At 46.5% G+C, this 20189-nt stretch overlaps 3 protein-coding genes and 2 non-coding genes across 8 annotated transcripts in view; 3 read left to right on the top strand and 2 right to left on the bottom strand.

Moving 5' to 3' along the window:
* Positions 1–293: 293 nt before the first annotated feature.
* On the bottom strand, positions 294–365 carry Trnap-agg. Its single transcript has one exon. It is a non-coding gene; the product is annotated as a tRNA-Pro (tRNA).
* Positions 366–578: 213 nt separating this feature from the next.
* On the top strand, positions 579–650 carry Trnap-agg. The gene has a single exon. It is a non-coding gene; the product is annotated as a tRNA-Pro (tRNA).
* Positions 651–834: 184 nt separating this feature from the next.
* The window catches only part of LOC6497822 (protein outspread), a 76060-nt gene continuing 56705 nt past the window's right edge, over positions 835–20189 (bottom strand). For 2 of the 4 annotated variants that reach the window (XM_014906349.3, XM_001961484.4), the window contains 9 exons: positions 12455–12520; positions 11333–11924; positions 3393–6076; positions 3200–3334; positions 3001–3140; positions 2778–2927; positions 2598–2709; positions 2067–2406; positions 835–1816 (listed from right to left, as the gene is read on the bottom strand). In XM_014906349.3, the coding sequence (XP_014761835.1) occupies positions 1590–1816; positions 2067–2406; positions 2598–2709; positions 2778–2927; positions 3001–3140; positions 3200–3334; positions 3393–6076; positions 11333–11924; positions 12455–12520 (4446 nt within the window). In that variant the 3' untranslated portion in view covers positions 835–1589. Of the gene's footprint in view, positions 1817–2066; positions 2407–2591; positions 2710–2777; positions 2928–3000; positions 3141–3199; positions 3335–3392; positions 6077–11332; positions 11925–12454; positions 12521–20189 lie in introns of those variants that run through there. The other 2 variants (XM_014906352.3, XM_014906351.3) reach the window with 2 other exon arrangements.
* LOC6492907 (alcohol dehydrogenase) lies at positions 16129–17855 on the top strand. Its single transcript, XM_001961486.4, has 3 exons — positions 16129–16282; positions 16838–17359; positions 17422–17855. Exons 2-3 carry the CDS (start codon positions 16856–16858, stop codon positions 17686–17688), a joined length of 771 nt encoding a protein of 256 aa, XP_001961522.1. The 5' UTR covers positions 16129–16282; positions 16838–16855; the 3' UTR covers positions 17689–17855.
* On the top strand, positions 17943–19425 carry LOC6492908 (alcohol dehydrogenase-related 31 kDa protein). Its single transcript, XM_001961485.3, has 3 exons — positions 17943–18057; positions 18611–19015; positions 19072–19425. Exons 1-3 carry the CDS (start codon positions 17962–17964, stop codon positions 19387–19389), a joined length of 819 nt encoding a protein of 272 aa, XP_001961521.1. The 5' UTR covers positions 17943–17961; the 3' UTR covers positions 19390–19425.

Here is a 20189-nt window from a genome sequence, read left to right on the forward strand (position 1 = left end):
CATTTTATAAAAAAAGTTATATAGATTGAGCCATTAGAATTAAACTTCAGGCAACATATAATATTAAAAAGTATTTCTTGAGAGCTATGGGTAAAATAATAATGTACTATTGCCACGGTTACAAGATATACTGTATATAAAATCACGACGAAACAGTACATGATTTTATAATAAGTCGGGAACTTTTAAGAAAAAAGGTATTTATGGAGCAGAAGTAGCCATAAGGCCGCATTTAAAGTAAGAAAAAATAATTCGACTTAAAATAAAAGTTAAAAAAAAGAAATACAACCATTGGGCTCGTCCGGGATTTGAACCCGGGACCTCCCGCACCCTAAGCGGAAATCATACCCCTAGACCAACGAGCCAGTTGATCTGCCGCCGAAAATATACATAATTTCTTTTACAGTGCTATTGCTTGTGAAGATTTTGTCCAAAGACATTACCAAACATCGTTTAAAATTGATTAAAAACTGGTTTTGTAGCCACCACCAAGGCTAAAGCTTTCACTTGGCCGTGAAAGAAATCTGTTCGACGCGGTCGGCAAGCCAAATAGGCATTTGGACAAGCAGCAGGCAACTGGCTCGTTGGTCTAGGGGTATGATTTCCGCTTAGGGTGCGGGAGGTCCCGGGTTCAAATCCCGGACGAGCCCAAGTGAAAATAACTTTTTGTTTTTGTTTTTTTTTTTGTCAAATTATAAACATTGCTTATAGTTTTTATTTTTTGCACAAATAACGACTTATAGGTAAATAATATTAACATTTGTTGGTTTGCCCCACTATTTAGTAAGATTAAATTGCATTAATTTAGGCAAAGTATGTGATTAATACCAATGATTAACAAAACAAGCATAAAATTAAATGTTTATTTTAATGTTTAATGCTTTTACAACTTTAATGTTTAATGCTGAAAACAATTTCGATATATATTCAATACACACAGAAAAAAAGGTGAAACAAACAAGCCAAGTTGCTCGGACAACTTGGGGCTTAATATGCTTGCCAACTGCTGCGAAGCAGGCCTAAGACTAAGTAAACATAAATAAATGACACATTTTGTGGACATAGAGAATTGGGTAGACGTACAATAGAATAACATACAAGTACAATGGTAGAATAGACGATAAATACATAAATTTGGCCCAAAATCTTAACGTTGTAGCTGCCTTTGTGGTTGTGTTGTTGATGAGGCAGTTGTTGCTGCTCCTTTGGGGGTTGGGGTTAGTTGCTTCATTGCTCGACGTCCCTTCCAGATCGCTCCTGGAGGGGGGTGAACAGTCGTGTGTTAGCTCAACTCCGTGGGATCTCCTCAAATCTCCTCAAATGTCGCCTGCCCGCCACATCACCATCCCCATCACCAACATCATCATCCTCCTCATCAGAATCTCCACCAGTTTTGCGCATTGTTTGAGAAGTGTTATTGGGTTATTCTGTACATCTTGATGTTGTGCCGTTCGATTTTGGTAGCTTTCATTAATATACTTTAAATAATTACAGTTATTTATTATGTATTAGCACTAATTATTCTTTGGTTGATCCACTGGTTCGGTTTGTTGTTCTTGCTCTTGGTTATTGCATCCGTGATTGTTTGTTCATTGTGCTTTTTCTTCCTGGAGATAATCCTGGACATCCTGGAGGTCCTGGAGATTTTCTTGCTGGATGTTAATGACGGCAGCCGTTTTAAAAATTTTCTTGTGACTGGGCTTATTTGGGTTGGTTGTGGTTACTGTGGCTGTCGTTGTTAGTTCTGATGATGCTGGTGATGTTCGGGCAGTGGGTTTCCGCAAGCTCTTGCCAAACGTGGAGCTGCCCTTCAGACCTGCAACGAGTCCCCAACCGAAAATTAGCAATGGATGAGTCAATAAAGTCTAGGAAGGGCTTAGGGCCAAACAGATATGAGTGTGTGTGCGTGTTTGTACATCGAGAACAACACCGATAAGTGCCAGGAGAAATGTTCGGAAAGACAGAAGACAGGAGACAGCCGAGTGGGGATGGAGAAGAGAGTGCGCCGCCCCACCAGAGAGTAGAAAGAGTGGAGTGGATCGAGGAGAATTGCGTTTTGCGTTTACCTTGGAAGCTCAAACGATTCTGATAGATGGCGAATATATCGAAGGGCCTGTAGCATGGCTCGTAACCATCCCCGGGCCCATCGAGATCTCGCTCCGGGCTCTGATCAGAAGCGTTTCTAGCGGCAGGCACGGGGGAACAGTTTAGCATATGGGAGGGTATTACGAAGAGACTTTGCTCCATTTTCTCGGATGGCGCCTGCGATGGATACGTATGTGCATCTAAGTCGGAACTGGACTCTGTGTCGCTTGAGGCCGCTGACCTGGTTGTTGTGGCGGTGGTTGTGGCCGTGACTGTGGTTCTTGTTGAAGTTGCAGCCTTGTGGTGCACTTGTGGTGCAGGCTGGGTGTAGTTGTGGAGTGTTGTTTGTGTTGTGTGGTTTGATTTGTTCATTTATTATTTTTCGGGATAGTGGAAGATGGTAACAAAGAGGATTAGTTTTTGTCTGCCACTGTGGTGATTAGTGTTAGTCACAATTTTACAAATACTTCTTATACTATTGGCACTTGGTAGTTGGGACACAACGATCATACCTCGCTATCTTCGCAGTCGGCACCCTCTCTGGAATCCGTGGTCAGCCCCTGCACGAAGTGCACATCGTTTGCTGGATCGTCGGAAGCCAAGTGGGCGCGAAATTGCTTGTTTCTGTTTGAAGTTTCGGAAACACCATGTTTTAGAGATAAAGTTAAGAGTCTTCTAGGAAAAGAAATCACCTCAGTTCCAATTGTTGCATCTGCTGGAAGTGCCTCAGCTTGCTGTTGGCCAGATGCAGTTTCTCCTCGAGGGCAGCGTTCTCCACACACTTGATCGAATACTTTTCAGAAAACGAGAGAATTTCCAATCGAAGCTCTTCGAGTTCTTCCCTATTAGTCAGACAGTTCATAATTGTTTCAAATATAAGTATAATTATATAAATAAGAAGAATGTTGCACTTACTCCTTCAGCTTGCCACCATCGCCCTGCATGTGTTCCCCGCGCTGAACTTGCCGCAGGAACTCCTGCTTGAAGCGAGCCACCTCCCTCTGCACTTCGCTCTGGTGAGCTTTTCTCATGGCATCCAGAGCCGCCAGTGTGGCCTATTAGTAAGTACAATTTAAGCTTAAAATGCTCATGTATTCAGGATTCTCTTTCTCACCTGAGTCTCCTCGGCCAGTGCCGTTTCTTTTTCGGCCAGCAGTCTCTCAATTTCCAGCTTGTGCTTCTGCTCCAAGTCGCAAGTAAGTCGCCGATGCGATGTTTCCATGGCACTCAATCCCTTTTCGCAAAGCGTCTACAATTGATTATGATGATTTGAAATAAGTCACCACCAAAATGTACAAACTACTCACCCTTAGCTGCTCGATCTCTGTTTGGTATCGCTTTCGGAAACTCTGCTCGTCGGCTGCGCTGGCGTGTTCGTTGTGGTAGACCTCCCGCAGGCACTCCAGCTGCTTTCCATGCTCCCTCTCCAGTAGCTCCAGCCGCTTCTCCAGGCGCCGGCACCGCTCCTGCTGGCGACTCAACTCCTCGCTCAGCTCCTGCCGCTGTTGCAGCAGCAGCTCTTGCTCCTGCTCCTGGCTGGCGCATTTTTCGAGGGCCTGAGCCAGCTCGCTTTCCCGCTGCTCCAGCAGCTGCTCACTACGCTGCAGGTCTGTCTCCGTCTGCTGCTGCAGGGTCGAGAGCTTCTCCACCCGCTGCCGCAGATCGCAGCACTTGTGGCAGGCGTCCTGCAGGCAGGTGAGCTCCATCTGCTCGCTGACCATGACACAGGTCTCGGCCAGTGCTCGCTCCAGTTGGCGCAGACCGTCCTTGCGGTCGTTCATGGGCGAGACAGAGCGCCGCGTGCGCTGGCCCGCGCGAATCTGCTGGAGCTGGGTCAGACTCTGCTCCAGTCGCTCCTTGCTGCCCAGAAGCACGTGCTCCAGACTATGCAGCCGCTGCAGCAGGTGGGCGTTCAGCGGTGACTGGCTGCTGGACTCGCTGCTGGAGGACTCGGGTGGAGTGCCTTCCTTGCGATCCCCCGTCTCGCGCTGCAGTTCGCTCAGCTTCAGCTCGAGCTGCTCCTTTCCTTTTAGTGACAGTGAACGCCGCCTCTCTGACTTGGCTAGTTTCTGCTTGAGCGCTCGCACTTGCCGCTCCGAGCTGCTGTACTTGAGGGTAAGGTCCTGGATGCGGGCGGCCATCAGTTGCAGCTGGGCGCCGTCTTCGTGCTGCCGCCGTTCCAGCTTCTGTTGCAACGCCGCCTGCGCCAGCTCCAGGGCGTCGTACTGGTTTTGGGACTGCTTGAGCTCCCGTTTCATAGCCCGGATCTCGTTGACGGCCTTCTCGAAGCGGGACCTCAACTCGTTGTACTCCTCGGCCAAGGAGTCCCGCTGCAGGCAGTAGGGATCGATGTCGGTGATGGTGGTGAGGTCGCTAAGCGAGTCCATTCGCTTGATCTTGTGTCGCTGTAGATTGCTCAGTCCTGCGGCCCCAACTCCACCTACGCCTCCCCCGCCATTGTCCTGAGCCTGCAGCTCCCTTAGCCGCTTGTACAGGCCCTCGTTCTCCTCGATTCCCTGGGCCAAGCGGTCCTCCAGCTGCTTAATCTGCATCTGGCTTTCGGTCAGCTGGAGGCCCAGATTGTGCATCAGATCCGACGCACTCTGTTTGGCCTGGGTCAGTTCGCTGTTCAGCTGCTGCTGCTGCTCTTGCAGCCTGGCCGTCAGCTGCTGCTCGGTCCTTTGGAGCGTGGCCAGCAGCTCGGCCATACGGGCTTCTCTCAGGGAGGCCTCCGCCCTAAGAGTCTCGCATTGCTGCTTCAGCTCTCGGCTTTCGGACGGCTGCAGTTCCTCGGGCACCACCAACAGGGGCAACTCGTCGCTGGCCACACTGTCCACGGTGCTGCGTCGAGAACTGGGCGGCGAACTTCGGCTCCTCTTGTGCAGACTGGCCAGGCTTCGGTTCCGCAGGCAACTTCGCAGCACCGGTGGCGATGGTGAGAGCGGGGATCCCCAGTCCAGACTGTCCCGCCGACCGCCCTCTGATGCGGTACGGTACTCCTCGTCCGAAGAGAAATGCGGCGGTCCAGCCGGAGTGCCGGGCGTGACGGGACTAGAGGACGGCTGTTGTTGCAGCTGCGCCTTGATGAAGTCCTGCTCGATATCCGTTGGCGGAGGCGGTGTCTCCAGCTGTGGCAGTCCGGCCGCACTTCTCAGCACCGCCAGCCAACTGTTCCTGGACCCAGGAGACAGGCTCGCCAGGAGCAACCGCTGCTTGTCCCAGGTGGTCAGCTGGAAGGCGTACTGTTTGCTGGCCGTCGGCTCGTCCACGACACTAGTTAAGCTATTGACATCCAGGACGCCGTCGAGCACGCCTCGCTCCTCGCACAAGGGATCCCGGTAGTAGAAGAGCGCCGCTCCGCTGAGAGTAAACCAGTGCTTGGACCACTCTCCCGTGCGGTTGTCCTGCTTCATCAGCCATCCCTTTTTGGCGTTTAGCGAGTCCTCCGCAGCTGCCTTTACCGGAGGCTTACCCTGCCCGACGACAGACTTGCTGCTAGGTTGCTTGCCGACTGAACCGCGGAGCTCGTCCGTCTTGGTCATGTAGTTGACGCACATCTCGTCCAGGTTGCAGCCACCATCGGGATCGCCGCGCTCGTGCTGGTAGTGCTTCGGTGACTTCAGTTGCAACTGCAGCCTGGCAGCTGGCTTCCCCTTGTCGCCCTGTTCCAGAACTGTCGGAATCTTCTTGACTATGGCAGAGACGATCGCTGGAGTGGAGTTGGCCGCCAAGGGCAGGGACTTGGGTCGCTCGTTGGAGGTTCCCTGGGACTTGTTACTCGTGGGGGTCACCTGGAAGTCCGTTTCATCTCGAGAGGATTGGAACTGGCTGTGGTGATTGTAGTGGTGGTTGTTTAGAGCATTGTTCATGGCCGTGGACCATCGTTTGTTTTGCTGCTGACTCAGGTTGGTGATAGTGTTGGTCAGATCCTTAATCGTCTTCTCATCCCGTCGGATGTCCTCGATTAACAGGCAGGTGCTGGGCTGGGAAACTATAAATAAAGAATAATTTCAATTTAAAATTGAAACAAATCTATTGAAAAAATATATAATAACTTGTTTTGATACATATTTTTTTACTATGTACTTAATTTAATAGAAATAATCAAGAGAGGTATTCCAAGAGGTATGTGAATCGGCTGATAATCCGCAAAGATATTGCCATGGTTGGGGGCTATATTGTAGCCTGTAACCCTTGCCGGGACTCACTTTGACATTCATTCATTGACATGATGCATTCTTCATTAGTTTTGAAGGGGATCCTCCAAAAGTAGTAATAGGTATAATTAAGGTAGGAAACTCCCTAACATAAACCATATCCCCTTAAACGTTAGTTAATGAACAAAAAAATAAACAATCGCCATCGGATAATAAAGAGAGATCGTTTAGACAGATAATCAGGCACTTATAAGCCATAACTTAGTCCTTCGCCTTAACCGAAAACAAACCTCGGTCAGCGGTCTACACATTCTTTTCTCATAATTGGCCCAACGTCTTCATTAAATACTTTGAAATATGAGCATGTTGGTAATTTCATTTGGCCGGCTGTCTGAGATCTTCCGCCCAAGCAAACCATATCAATGCCATTGACTGAAATTAACTTAGACAGAGGATGGTGGATCGAGGACTCTGGATTGGGCATTCGGTATTGGAAATGGGCCTCCACCCCGGTAATATTTATGCCCAGCATAGGGCCATAAAACGCGCCGAGAGAGCCAAGTTATGTGCGCGCAAATATAATAAAATTATTAAAACGGGCCCAAGGAATTGTAAGGGGATACGAGGAGGGATCGCGATAAGCTGTCCATGGGAGAAAGAAGGATCCTGAGAGCTCTACGGAGTGCCATAATTTTATTAACACCCGAACAAGTCGCAGCGCAGATCCGAAGACGAACCAACGAGACGCAAGTTGTCCCATAAAATATGTGATTACAAAATATATATTTAGACGCGACCTGTTCCAACCAGCCGTCGCATTTAGGTTTATTATGATGATACAAATTTGCGACGAGCGAGTGTCTGGAGCAGGGACCGAGCCAGGGGCTGGGACTGGGACTGGAACTGGGATGGGAAAGGGACTGGAACTCTGAGTGGCTGAGTGGGCATCAATTCGGTCAGTCGAACAGGTTGGTCGCTTTTCGGCTGCTCCGCGGCGTTTATCTTGATTATTGAGCTGTTGCGAAAAGCGAAAGGAGGTGGACCAGCAACAGCAGCAGCAGCAGCCTCTGAACCCGCAGCTGCAGATCTCTGGATACCCGGCAGCTTAAGCTTCATATCCACCGCGCACTCTGACAGAAACGGAGCTGGACGGAACTGACTGACTGACTAACTGACTGACTCATGGAGCAGGTTCAAGGTTACTGTGCTAACTGCGACGACGGGCATCATGGGGTATGCCTTTAATTGGTCGACTTGTCGGCCCATCTTGCAGACCAAAGGCTCAGTCCGGCCAAAGTGGCCCTGGCGACGCTCCGTCGATTAGAGTTGCAGTTCGGGGCAGGGACTATGTCAGCAATGGAATTTATAATGCTTATGATATTACACATACCGGGGCGGTTGCCCAGAAAGACACTGGTACTTTGCGCACTGAATGGGGGTTCATTATGTTCATGCTGGCGCATTGCGGGATCCTGTGAGGTATTGAGACCTTTTTTAAGATTCTACCAATGATGGGTTAACTAATGTGTAGGATCTACACGAGGGGTTACACTTTATAGTTTGAAGTGAAACTAGTGAAGTGAAAAACTAAGCAAACCTTATTTAAAATAATATATTCCTAATCATTGCCATATTTAAAGTGTATTTCTGTAAAGAACCCTTGCCAGAAACTTTTCGAACCTTTTGCAGGTCATCACTTATTCGAGTCTCTTAAGACCACGACCTATCCTTATGGGGTCCATAAAAACTTCCCCACTTGCTGCTTTATTATCTGGGGCTCTTTGTTTCGCTTTTGTTGCCTGCCCTTGATGTGTTTTGCACCATTTAATATTTATTGTGGCTTTTACTATGCGCTTTCAAGTTCAAGATCAAATCGGAGAACTGCGGCCCATCCAGGCAGAACAAAAAATATAAAAAAGACGCGTAAGGTGCTAAGTGTAATTAAGTTGATAAAAACAGTGTTCGCAGATACATGGGCTGGCAAGTGACTTGATGCCGCTGCAGATTCAGAGAGCCCTGTAATTATAGTTTCTCGAAGATGAGAGCTCGCGGACCGAGACGATGTAAATGGGGTGGAAGTGGAATGCATGAGCCAGATCTGAAGTTTATACTGCAGGATTTTTGGAATTGTCTCTGGTGGCGACTTTTTTCGATTCTTTAATTAACAGAATTTGATTAATTATGGCCTCAATTAAGCGCACTCAGAACAGCCCACTCAATCATGGTCTAGCTTCCTGCAAATAACTCGTGAAGCCTCGATCCTTCCCCTTTCCTGCTTCTCTGGCCAGTCTCCGCCTCAGACGTAATAAATAATCAAATTGCAAGTTGATTTACCTGGCCGGCTCTGCCTTTTGGGCGAACGAAAGCGAAAATTGCCTTTGGATTGGATTGGGGGCTCCCCGCCTGCCCTGGAGCCCCCTCACACGATGACTTTGAAAAATTTCTAACTGGCCGTACCCCCGATCGCCGAGCGAAAAACAACAGAAAAAAAACCTCACCAGACCGGACCCGGGCATGTTGCATAAATTTTGCTTGCAAGTCGTTACACTTATGAATATTGATTGGTTATTGGTGATGGTGGTGACGGTGGTGGTGGTGGTGGTGGTGCTGGCGGTGGAGCTTCTGCTGCACTTCTCCAGCCGCTCCCGAACCTCGTAAATCGCCCAGCCAGCATCGTTAGCTGCCGAGACGCCTCCTTGCCGAGCTCCTTCCTCTCCTGTCTGTCCTGCGCTGTCATTTTGCATTTGTACAGAAGTTGTCCGTACTCCTCGGAGCGAGGAGGAGCGTTTGCTGCGGCTCATAATGGGGTTCCGCAATAGAAAGATAATGAATTCAGGGAACAACTAATGGAACTCTCTCCTCCAGTTGCCATACAAAGTTGCAAAGGGTTGTAATTAAGCATTGATATAGTATGAAGGTTACACAGGATAAGGACCCAAAGGAGACAGTTCCAGTGCAGTTCCTTTTCCAGAACACTGAGGGAAATCGACCCCCAATATAAATGACATTTTATGACTTATGTTCTGATATATTAACTTTGGAAAATATACTCAAATTTAAATATAAAATTTTAGGAAAATTAGTAATAATAGAAACTTCTTTCAGTGTCATTTTGTTCAGTGCATTCGATTTATGTCCTAGTAGCTACTTTGTTGCAATCATAAGTAGTTTCTCCGCTCGTCGTCTGCAATTTGTCATTGTAATACAATCTTGCACTTAATTCTTGTGCAACCTTAAGTTCTGCGGCAACTTGTTCGCCGTAATGGGCCCTAGGTTGAAGCTTTGATTGTTAGCCTGGGATTGTCTGGGGATTTCTGTTTTTGGGGCGTTTAATCGCCAGTTACTGGGAGAAGCGCTGCTGTATTTCGTCACCTATCCCGCGAGGCTGTTGAAATTTCTAAGCCCATCCACAGGCCGAGCCTTTCCACACCACTTCCCGAGATTTATTTGCACTGTAATTATTCACTTTGCCGTGAAACTTTGCCCATTACAAGTCCCAGTACAGCCACATGCCCACATGGATGCAGATGGAGACCTGGAGAGGCTATTGAAGTCGTGTCCAGAGGGGCCTATCATGTAGCGCTGACTTGGAAAATATTTCAACTGGCCCCGGCCTGACATTGGCCTGCCGACGGCTATTAGGTGTAGACAGTTTATAATCTTTGTCGTTGCGCATTTTAAGAGCTCTGCCTTTTCCCCATTCCGTAACACCCATTCAGAAAAAGCTGGCTGCCCCTCTCCAGCGCCCAATGAATTGCCTCATTTGCCGCACAATTTTGCTTATTGATGGAATGTAATTAGTCTGTGTCAGCACCCAGCTCTAGCTCTATGGAGCAAGTGAGCGAAATGCCCTAGAGTCCTACTTGGTAACCGATCTCCCAGCCACTCGAGACCCATTACGCGGAAACTCTTTGCCTCGAAAATCGAATAAGGTGGCAAGTGGAAAGGAGTTTTTTTGAGAAGCGGTACTTTCTGAACGAAAAAGTATTTAATACGGAGGAACATTGGTTAACTTGAAACATAGCAACCTAACCTAGCAACCATTATGTGTTCCGATTCTTGTCTTTTTAAAGTTTTCCCACCTCTAGAATCCGTGAAGTGCCCATTTAATTTCGCTTTCCATTTCGCAGGCTCCACAATTCGAACTGGTTCACGTACTTAACTGGCGATTTATCAACAGAATAATGCCATTTGATGTGGATCCTGAGCCTTGAATTTGCGACCAGGGCGGGAGTTGGGGCCGGGAGAAGGGCCCAGTGCGACTCCCCAGCCCGCCGGGGCATCGGCGATGGCACAACAACGGATCTGAGGGCAGACACACTATAATTTAAGCGTGAATATCATTTTTCCATGAACAAGTATCCTGCAGCAATGTATGTGAGAACATTCACAGTAACTGCAATTACCGACCCAACAGCCGATCCTCCATGGAGCTGGGATATATACCCACATATATACAAGTCTGTATTGTGTGTTTCTGAGTCTGTGTCTGTTTGCGGGTCTGCTGGGATCTAAAGAAAATTTATGAAGCCTACCATTATACGATCTTAAGTAGTGGTGGGGATTCTTTCTCAGTGCTCAGCCCTCCTGCGCCGGTGTGTGCGCGAATTCAAGGTTAATTTCGAGGCAGCGGCTTTAACTAGCTGCACGCACTGCCCCTCGCCATCCCCCTGGGGCCGAGCTCTGCTCTGGATATCCCTGCAATCCTTCAACTACTACTCTGTCTCTGTCCGTCGGTCTGGGGTTGATAATTTTGATTGCTGCGAGCCATAAATGATCATAAAAATTATAGCAGCCGATTCGAGCGCAATCGAACCCAGGCCCAGACAAGCAACAGGGAAGACCGATCTCGCGAAAAATGGTGTAAAGAGATTTATTAACTTTTAAAGTTGTTTTTTGTATAGTAAAATAATTGGGTATAAACTAATTAAAAAATCAAAGAGCCTATTAAGACTCTGTTTAGATATGTGTGCTATTTGAACTGAAAGCTCTTTATGATCTGGTTTGTGTTTTGGCTAATTTTTTGTATTTTTCTCTAAGTAATAATAATAATAACAACATGATTAAGCCAGCCAGGAAATGTAGCTTACCACGATTGGTGATCTCATTGCCCGCATTCCGGTTGTTCTCGTCCTGCCCGCCAATACAAGTGGTCGTGCTGGCAGTCTTGGGCTTTCTTGGCACCTCCTCGTCCTCGTCTTCCTCCTCGTCCACATCCTCTCCCGTCTCCACACCGTCGTCCTCCTCGTCGTCGTTCAGAGGCGACTGAGTGGTGGTCAGCGTCGATCCACCAGCCTTTGTGGAGCTGGGACTCAGGTCCAAGGTGCTGAGCAGATTGCCCGCCGACTGGGAGGACGTGAGCGTGTCCTTGTGGTAGGAGCTGTGCCGGTTGACCAGCTTGCTGGCCAGGGACAGGTCGCTGCTGCCCGTACTCTGACGGAGACTGCCCACCACCTGACCGCCCGGCAGGGTGGCACTCCGCTTATGGCGCCCCTTTGACTTGGGGAAGGCGGCCAGGATATTGAGCCACCACTGCGACTCCTCGGAGCTCGTGCCCTTAACGAAGGTCACCCGCTCGGGGGTGGTTATGGCGATGGAGTGGGGATGACCGGTTACCTCCACGGCCCCAGTCACCTCCAGAACTTTGGTCATATCGATGCAGGCCTGTGGTATGGTATCGGGCTGTAAGGAGGCATTTAAAGTCACTTAATTAGAAAGTGTAATATTAAGTAATGCAAATATGATCAAGCTTAATTGTAGCATATGGTTTTTAAACTGATTTTCAATTGCAAAGATTGAAACATAAATCATATTTGTGTCACAATACAACTGTTTATTTAAGACTCTGGCCAATTGATCAATTATAAAAGCTCGGAATCATTTTATTGCGGAAAATTCAAAAACAAAATTAGAATAAAAAGCTCTGCGTGTGGCATGATTTTTAATTTTTGGGCAGCTGATAAGATATGGTCAACGTTAAACTTTATTAATTTTCAAGAGCGAGGCCGTAATGCGCAGTTGGCACACATACACCCGATGGACATAGCAAACATTAATTGTATGGCTTTCTATGGTATGCTCGTTCTATTATTGATTGTTATCTACGCAGAATCTCAATATTATGAGGGGGCAAACAAACAAAAATAAACAAACTGGAAGGTAGTTTATGCGACAGTCGCCACTACAAATACAAATTTTATTATAGCACTTACATAATCATCAACCGAATACGTCAGCTCGCCATCGTCATAGAGAACAAACCATCGTCTTTGCCAGCGCTGAAAGAAAACAAAAATTTAGAAAATAGTTCTGATTCTATAAATATTTTAAAAATTATCTGTTGTCTAAAAGGAAAATATCAAGTCGATCATCTGATCTTAAAGGTAGAGAGACAGATATGGTAAGTAATGTTCAACGCCCCCGAAGGAAATCATAATTCCTTTATAATTCGTTCTTTCATATATTTTCTGGCGTTGTCATTCCCATGAAAGGTAACCCAGCACCAGCTCCAGCTCCAGCTCCAGCTCCAGCTCCAGCACCAACGCCTTCGCCTTTGCATTGGCACTGATTCTGAATCTAAATCTGATGCTGATTCTGAATCTGGATCTGATTCTGATTGTTATTGTTGGTTGCCAGAATCATAACAAACGTGCAGCAGGCCGCCGCAACGGTGTAGGACTCAACATGTGTCTGATATTTATGCAAATTGCTAAAAGTCAAAGCAAATTAAGCTCAACCTTCAGCGAAGATGACGTTGAAGTCTGTTGCACCATGGCACCAGGCAACGTTGCAAGTCGCTTGCTAGTTGCAATTCCCTGCAGTTGATTTCTCTTCAGCCAACAATGGTCTGGTGGGAGGGTTGTGTAGTTGCGGGGGGCAGGTGGGCTCTGGGGTATGTGTGAAGTGGTAAGGTGTGTCGAGCGCTTTATTCATAAGGCCCAGAAGAGGAGAACTCGCACACGAATAATCAAGGCTCAGTACCATTTTTCACTTTACGCTCTAGTTCTTTATTTATTTTTCGTATTTCCTTCTTTTTTTCGGATCTGAATTCATAAATATTGTATTGTACCTATTGGATTTTATATCTGAGTCTGTAGGGTGAGGTGGATTACTTCCATCTAGGAAATACTTTCTTTAAGATTTGTTTTAAAAGTAACTAGACTATTTCATATTACTGTTTAAAGTAATATTATTAATAAAAGACTCATACAAACACCCTATAGTTAAAGCCATTATGCATGCGGTTGGGTTGGAGAAACGAAAGTAACCTGATCGACTCTGGAACGAGCCTCTGCTCTCAATTACGTCGAACCAGGTTGCTTCACTTACGCCATTTCAGTGACTGTCTTGTGTCAAATAGGTCAAACATTGGAATAACAAATTAGATTATCTTTGCATCAAGATGCAATAGAAACCTCGCCCCAAATATGCATGTGGAACACGTCTACGGTTATACGGGGGCCCTCGAAGACACCTGAGCCCCCTCCGCATCCCCAAGATTTCCGTATCCCGCCTTCGGCCTACTAAAAAGGTAAGCCGCTTAGACGGCGTCGTTTAGAAGCCCCAGTTTCGTTTCAATAGGCAGACACTCTCAGCGGGAAGACAATGCCGCGGCTTAATTAGCCCGCCGAACGACATATCAATGGCTGCGAGTATGTGCGAGTACTTATGGGCGGGAGGGTGCGACCCAGTGTAAATCGGTTCTGACAGGTACGCTGTTGGCGTCATTACCCCCGGGAGGTTGAATGTCACCGACAGCGAGCCTTGGGGGCCAAACCGATAAGGCGAGCACTGCCCACAATGTACACTGGCAAATGAAATTATATTTATAGTGATAAGAGTTTATTTTTCGCATCGACTTCGTCTATAGCTTTAAAAATTTTTATATTTTTCATTGCTTAGTTAGAAACAGAATCTTATACTTTCTACATATCTCTTCTGTCAGTGTACACAATAGTGGAAAAATAAACAACCGACGGGTTGCCTGCCCCCAAATAATACGAACATGTTAGACACGTCTACTGATAAGATAAGGAGAATATGGCCCAGTCTTGACCAGACCTGGGACCATATCAGAAAGGCGTCTGGGGAAAAAAACAGTCATACGATGTTTATATCGCTTCCAAAGGCGTTGCCAGGTTGGTGGGGCCACTAGCTTGATTAATAGGATTAATTGGGAAACCCACTTATCGATTGCAATAAAATTGGATGAGGAAATCATCAGCAACGATCAGATCTTTTCGGAACATGCATCTCCTAAGCGTCAGTGCATGATTAGTGATAACAGTCGGTTTGACCTCTTAGGCTAATTAAATTTGTATACACACTTGCTATGAATAGATTCAATTCCAAAAAATAAATTGAATTTGCAGGCAGAATAATCAAGAAGTCCCTGTCTTCCCCAAAGGTTGGAAGCAATATTAATAGAGATAATTTATATATAGGTTCTAACCCACATATGGACTGGGATCCAAGCGAGGGTATACTATATTATGCCACCTCACAAAACGGGTTCAAGTTTTATATGCAAATTGGAAGCTCATTTCTTCCGCATACTTATCTCTCTCTCTCAGTCATCACACGTGCCATCGCAATACTGGAGCCCCTCCCGCAACAAACTTAACCCTCTGAAAACTGAGCATGTACTGGAAGTGTTCGGGATCCACTAAATTGATAAATATTTGATAAGATTTTAAATTGATTTATTTTTTTTGGGATTCTAGCTGTAGACTTATGTTGCGTTTATGTTTTGAATTATTTATGCAAAAGCATTTTTTCATTACGTCTTTAATGGGAAACCGTGTATGTAATCGAAAGACTTCAACGTTTCCAAAAGAGGACACAATCTCGGCGTCTTGCGTTAAATTCTTAATTTATATTAATATGATTTTATTACAATGATGCATTCTTTGGATCCTTCGTTCGTTCTTTGGATCTCGTCCTTATTGTTGCGATTTTTATTGGTTTGTTGAGTTCTTTATTTTATAAATTATTTAAGTTTTAGCTAAAGCTATAAAGTTCACATTAACCCCTACTATATGTCACATTTTAAACTGAACTATAAATTTCTTTCGTAGTGGGTTAACACTTAACTGTTGCTATTTGACTGCACTTGCATTGCGCTCTCTTGCTCAAGTGCCCACTTGAAACCGCTAGTCCAGCTCGGCTATAAAGTGGGCTTGGTCTCTGCCCGGCCTGTGGACAAGCGAGCATGCTAATGAGCTGCGTTTTGGGGGCGTGTGGTTGCCAGCGTGCTCGCCTCTATAGATTGATTCTGGGCAGCTGTCAGTTCTGCCCCCACCATTTCTGTTCCCCGGACGTTCAGTCTCCGTTACATATATGTAAATTAAGGCATAGTTCAATTGCGACCACAACGAGAAAAAAACAAGTCGGGATAGTTCTAGACTGCTGCTCACAATATTTGACATTCACCCAAGGTTAAAGCTCTTTATGTCTGCTCCCAGTGCGTTTACACTGAGAAAAATCTGTTTAAAGTTCTCTATATCCCCATAGCAAAAATAATACTATGATTTACGAAAGGGCAGTTATTGGAAAAAATATTAGGAAGAATCATTTAAGAGGCTCTCTAGTCGAAAAAAATAGAAATGTTTTCTGTATTTATTTTTTTATTATTGAAATACTTGAAGGTACATTTGTAGCTCTTAATTAGTCTCCAGTAGGGTCAAAATAAAGGATTAAATCTCAATCAACAAATATGGCCTCTTGGAGCATATTTTCAACATAATCTCTTAAACGTAGCCAAGAAATAAGTTGACTGTACTCTCAGCTACTACTTTCGCACACTTGCCTCCATTCATTTGCAGATCATTTTTTTGAGTAATAATATTGCATTTTACATATTATTGCAGCTATTCTGTCGCCGTTGCAGTCGGCGTCAACGCTGAGACGCCCACAGGCGGAAGAGTATTTAAGGCGAAGCTGGGGTCTAGGACTGCGATTATTGTATCAGTGCAGTTGTCAGGTGCAGTTCAGCAGACCGGCTTACAAGTTGCATTTCTTTAATCTCCCCAACTGATCAAGTAAGTAGTCGCTGACAGGGCGACCGATTAAATCAAGCCCCGCCGTTGATTTGCCGGAAAATTAGAATATTCGGGGGCTGGTGCCGAATAATAAGATTCTCAATAGCCAGATCTGTTAGTTAACTTCTAAAAATAGGCTAACATTGGCCGCCCCTGTTAAAGGGGCCTTGCCGGCGCTGGCTATCTCAAAACAAATAAAACCAAAAAAACCATGCGCGTGTAGACTAGCAGTAATTTTCCAAACGAACCGAGGCGCGCGCAAATCAGACGCCGCTAAACATAATTTACCCACATACTAACAAAATGCTAATCTAGAAAAGCTTGCCGGCACAGTATCCCAAACAAAAACAAACCGAAGAGTGCCGGAAAAAAACAAACAAGCCGAAACCCGGCAGAGCAGTCGGCGCTAACGTAGGCAGATTGTCACGTAAGAGTGATAATGTCCGACGAAAGCTTCACGTAATCGAAGCTTCTGGGGGAACTTCTTCCTATAAATACGGGGCAGCGGCGAACTGGAGACCAACAACTAACCCAGTCCTCCTTCCATCCATACAGATCGAGAGAGCAAGCACTATGGCACTATCACTCACCAACAAGAACGTGGTCTTCGTGGCTGGCCTGGGAGGCATTGGCCTGGACACCACCAAGGAGCTGCTCAAGCGCGACCTGAAGAACCTGGTGATCCTGGACCGCATCGACAACCCGGTTGTCATTGCCGAGCTGAAGACAATCAATCCCAAGGTGACCGTCACCTTCATTCCCTACGATGTGACCGTGCCCATTACCGAGACCAAGAAGCTGCTGAAGACCATCTTCGACAAGCTGAAGACCGTGGACATCCTGATCAACGGAGCTGGCATCCTGGATGACCACCAGATCGAGCGCACCATCGCCGTCAACTACACGGGTCTGGTGAACACCACCACCGCCATTCTGGACTTCTGGGACAAGCGCAAGGGCGGACCAGGTGGCATCATCTGCAACATTGGCTCCGTAACCGGCTTCAACGCCATCTACCAGGTGCCCGTCTACTCTGGCACCAAGGCTGCCGTTGTCAACTTCACCAGCTCCCTAGCCGTAAGTTCTATAGAGGATTGGTCTGTGAAATCCAGATACTAATTTCCACATTTTAATATTAGAAACTGGCTCCCATCACCGGAGTGACCGCCTACACCGTGAACCCCGGCATCACCCGCACCACCCTGGTGCACAAGTTCAACTCCTGGCTGGATGTGGAGCCCCAGGTGGCCGAGAAGCTGCTGGCGCACCCCACCCAGTCCTCCCAGGCCTGCGGCGAGAACTTCGTCAAGGCCATCGAGCTCAACCAGAACGGCGCCATCTGGAAGCTCGACCGGGGCACCCTGGAAGCCATCCAGTGGAGCAAGCACTGGGACTCCGGCATCTAAGGAGGATACTCGCACCCCACTAGCATTAGTTCATATTCAATATTCACGCATGGCAATAAGGCTGATTTGATGCACACTCACATTTCCCTCTAATACGATAAACAAACTCTAGAAGACCCAAAATTATACAAAATTGAGAAAGAATAAACGATAAGCTCTGCACTTAATTAAAATGGAAAATAGATAAAGGGGCAAGGCAGGAATGGAATGGCTATGGGGCCACTCCGATCCTCCGATCAGTCGTAAAACAGAGCTCGAGGAAAGCGGAAAAGAATGTTCGATTTGACGGGCAAGCATGTCTGCTATGTGGCGGACTGTGGAGGAATCGCACTCGAGACCAGCAAGGTTCTCATGACCAAGAACATAGCGGTGAGTGGATCGGAATCGGAATCGTAATCGGAATGGGAGTTGCAGTTGAATCTGATCGGTTGGGATCGGGACTGCCTTCCCAAGGCGGCTCCACACCGAACTCCAGTCGAACTCGAAACTAGTCCAGCCGGTCGCTGTCGAAACTAATTAAGTTAATGAGTTTTTCATGTTTGTTTCTTGCGCTGGCTGCGTTGCTCCTACAATTAAGTTTATGTTTCAGTTTTGGGCCGAGTTCTGTTATCACTTTCGCCTATCGGAATATTAAATTATAATTGTTTTCTTCTCGTAAACTAAATCTGAATTCAGCACATATTTAAGGTCGCTTTGAAAGAAACAAGATAAGAATATTTCAATATTTAAAAAAACCTAAGAATTCGAAGGCTTTTTATCTGACATTCAACTTTAGATAAGCAGTTAAAATACTGCCAGCAAAACTCGCTTATCTTAAAATAATCGAATTAGGCAATAAACAAAGAAATATATTAACTCATTGTTATCCTAAGCTTCCAAGTTTATTGTAACATATTTACTTGAATTTCCCCATTTTGTTTAGAAACTTGCTATATTACAAAGTGTCGAGAACCCCCAAGCTATCGCCCAACTCCAGTCGATTAAACCCAGCACCCAAATATTCTTTTGGACCTACGATGTAACCATAGCCCGGGAGGAAATGAAGCAATATTTCGACGAAGTCATGGTTCAAATGGACTACATCGACGTGCTCATATACGGGGCCACCTTGTGCGATGAAAACAATATTGCTGCCACCATCAACACGAATTTGACCGGAATGATGAACACTGTGGCCACCGTCCTGCCCTATATGGACCGGAAAATGGGTGGATCGGGGGGGCTGATTGTGAATGTTACCTCTGTCATTGGGTTGGACCCGTCGCCAGTGTTTTGCGCCTACAGTGCCTCGAAATTCGGAGTGATTGGCTTCACCAGAAGTTTGGCGGTAAGCTACCCTGATTTAATAAATGTGAAAAGTAACCCTTATTTTGCTCTTGATAGGACCCGCTCTACTATTCCCAGAACGGAGTGGCAGTTATGGCGGTTTGCTGTGGACCCACAACGGTTTTTGTGGACAGGGAGTTGAAGGCGTTTCTGGAGTACGGCCAGTCCTTTGCCGACCGCCTGCGCCACGCCCCCTGCCAGTCGACTGCCGTCTGTGGCCAGAACATCGTCAATGCCATACAGCGGGGGGAGAACGGACAGATTTGGATTGCCGATAAGGGCGGCCTCGAGCTGGTCAAGTTGCATTGGTACTGGCACATGGCCGATCAGTTCCTGCACTACATGCAGAGCAAAGACGACGACGACCAGAATTAAGTATCCGCCTAATAAACCAAGCTGTCACAAAAAGTAGGCAACTGTTTTTAAACCGCCAATAGATATGGGTCAAGCAGAAGGGTGAGAAACAATAATGGCGGATATGTATGGGGGCGCCTAAAAGTATGCAGCGAGCTCATATGGGCGTTATAATTAGATGGAACTATGCAAGTGTTCGTGGAAAAGCTTTTTCAGTGATTTGCGTTTTAGTTTAAATGTCTTTCAAAGTGTTAGAAGTAAAAAATAAATTTAAAAGGTTAGAAGCGAATAGAACACAATGACTACACTCCACCAAAAATACAAATTCTGGGTCATTTTTCCTTGATTTCCCAATAGAAAGCCAAGAGCAACCACTCAAGGGTTTTCCCCATCAATGTCCGCAGCGTTTTCGCGTGCATTTCTTGAGCCATCTGAAGTGTGCGAATGCATGTCGAAATTTCGCCAGAGCAATGCCGTGCAATGAACTTTGGCACATTTCCAAACGCACACACACCGGGCCGAAGGAAACCAATCGGGCGACCGAGAATCGAATGTGAAAACAAACAAATCTGCCGACACATTGCCAGGGAGGAAATGTATGTAGAAGTGCGGTTTCCCCAGGGGAGGGCCGGAGGAGTAGATAGAGTAGGTTGAACTGTGGGCCCGATGCCTTGGCATACTTCCAAATCGAGTGCGTTGCCGTTGTCTTCCTCCTTAGTGGCTCGTAAAAAATCAATAGCCACCAGACCAAAAAGAGCCACAGAGCCATCGGACATTGAGGACCCAACGCAGCGGAATGGAACCAACGGAACCGCCTGGAT

This window comes from Drosophila ananassae, chromosome 3R (genome assembly GCF_017639315.1).
Source record: "Drosophila ananassae strain 14024-0371.13 chromosome 3R, ASM1763931v2, whole genome shotgun sequence".
NCBI classification, from domain to species: Eukaryota; Metazoa; Arthropoda; class Insecta; order Diptera; family Drosophilidae; genus Drosophila; species Drosophila ananassae.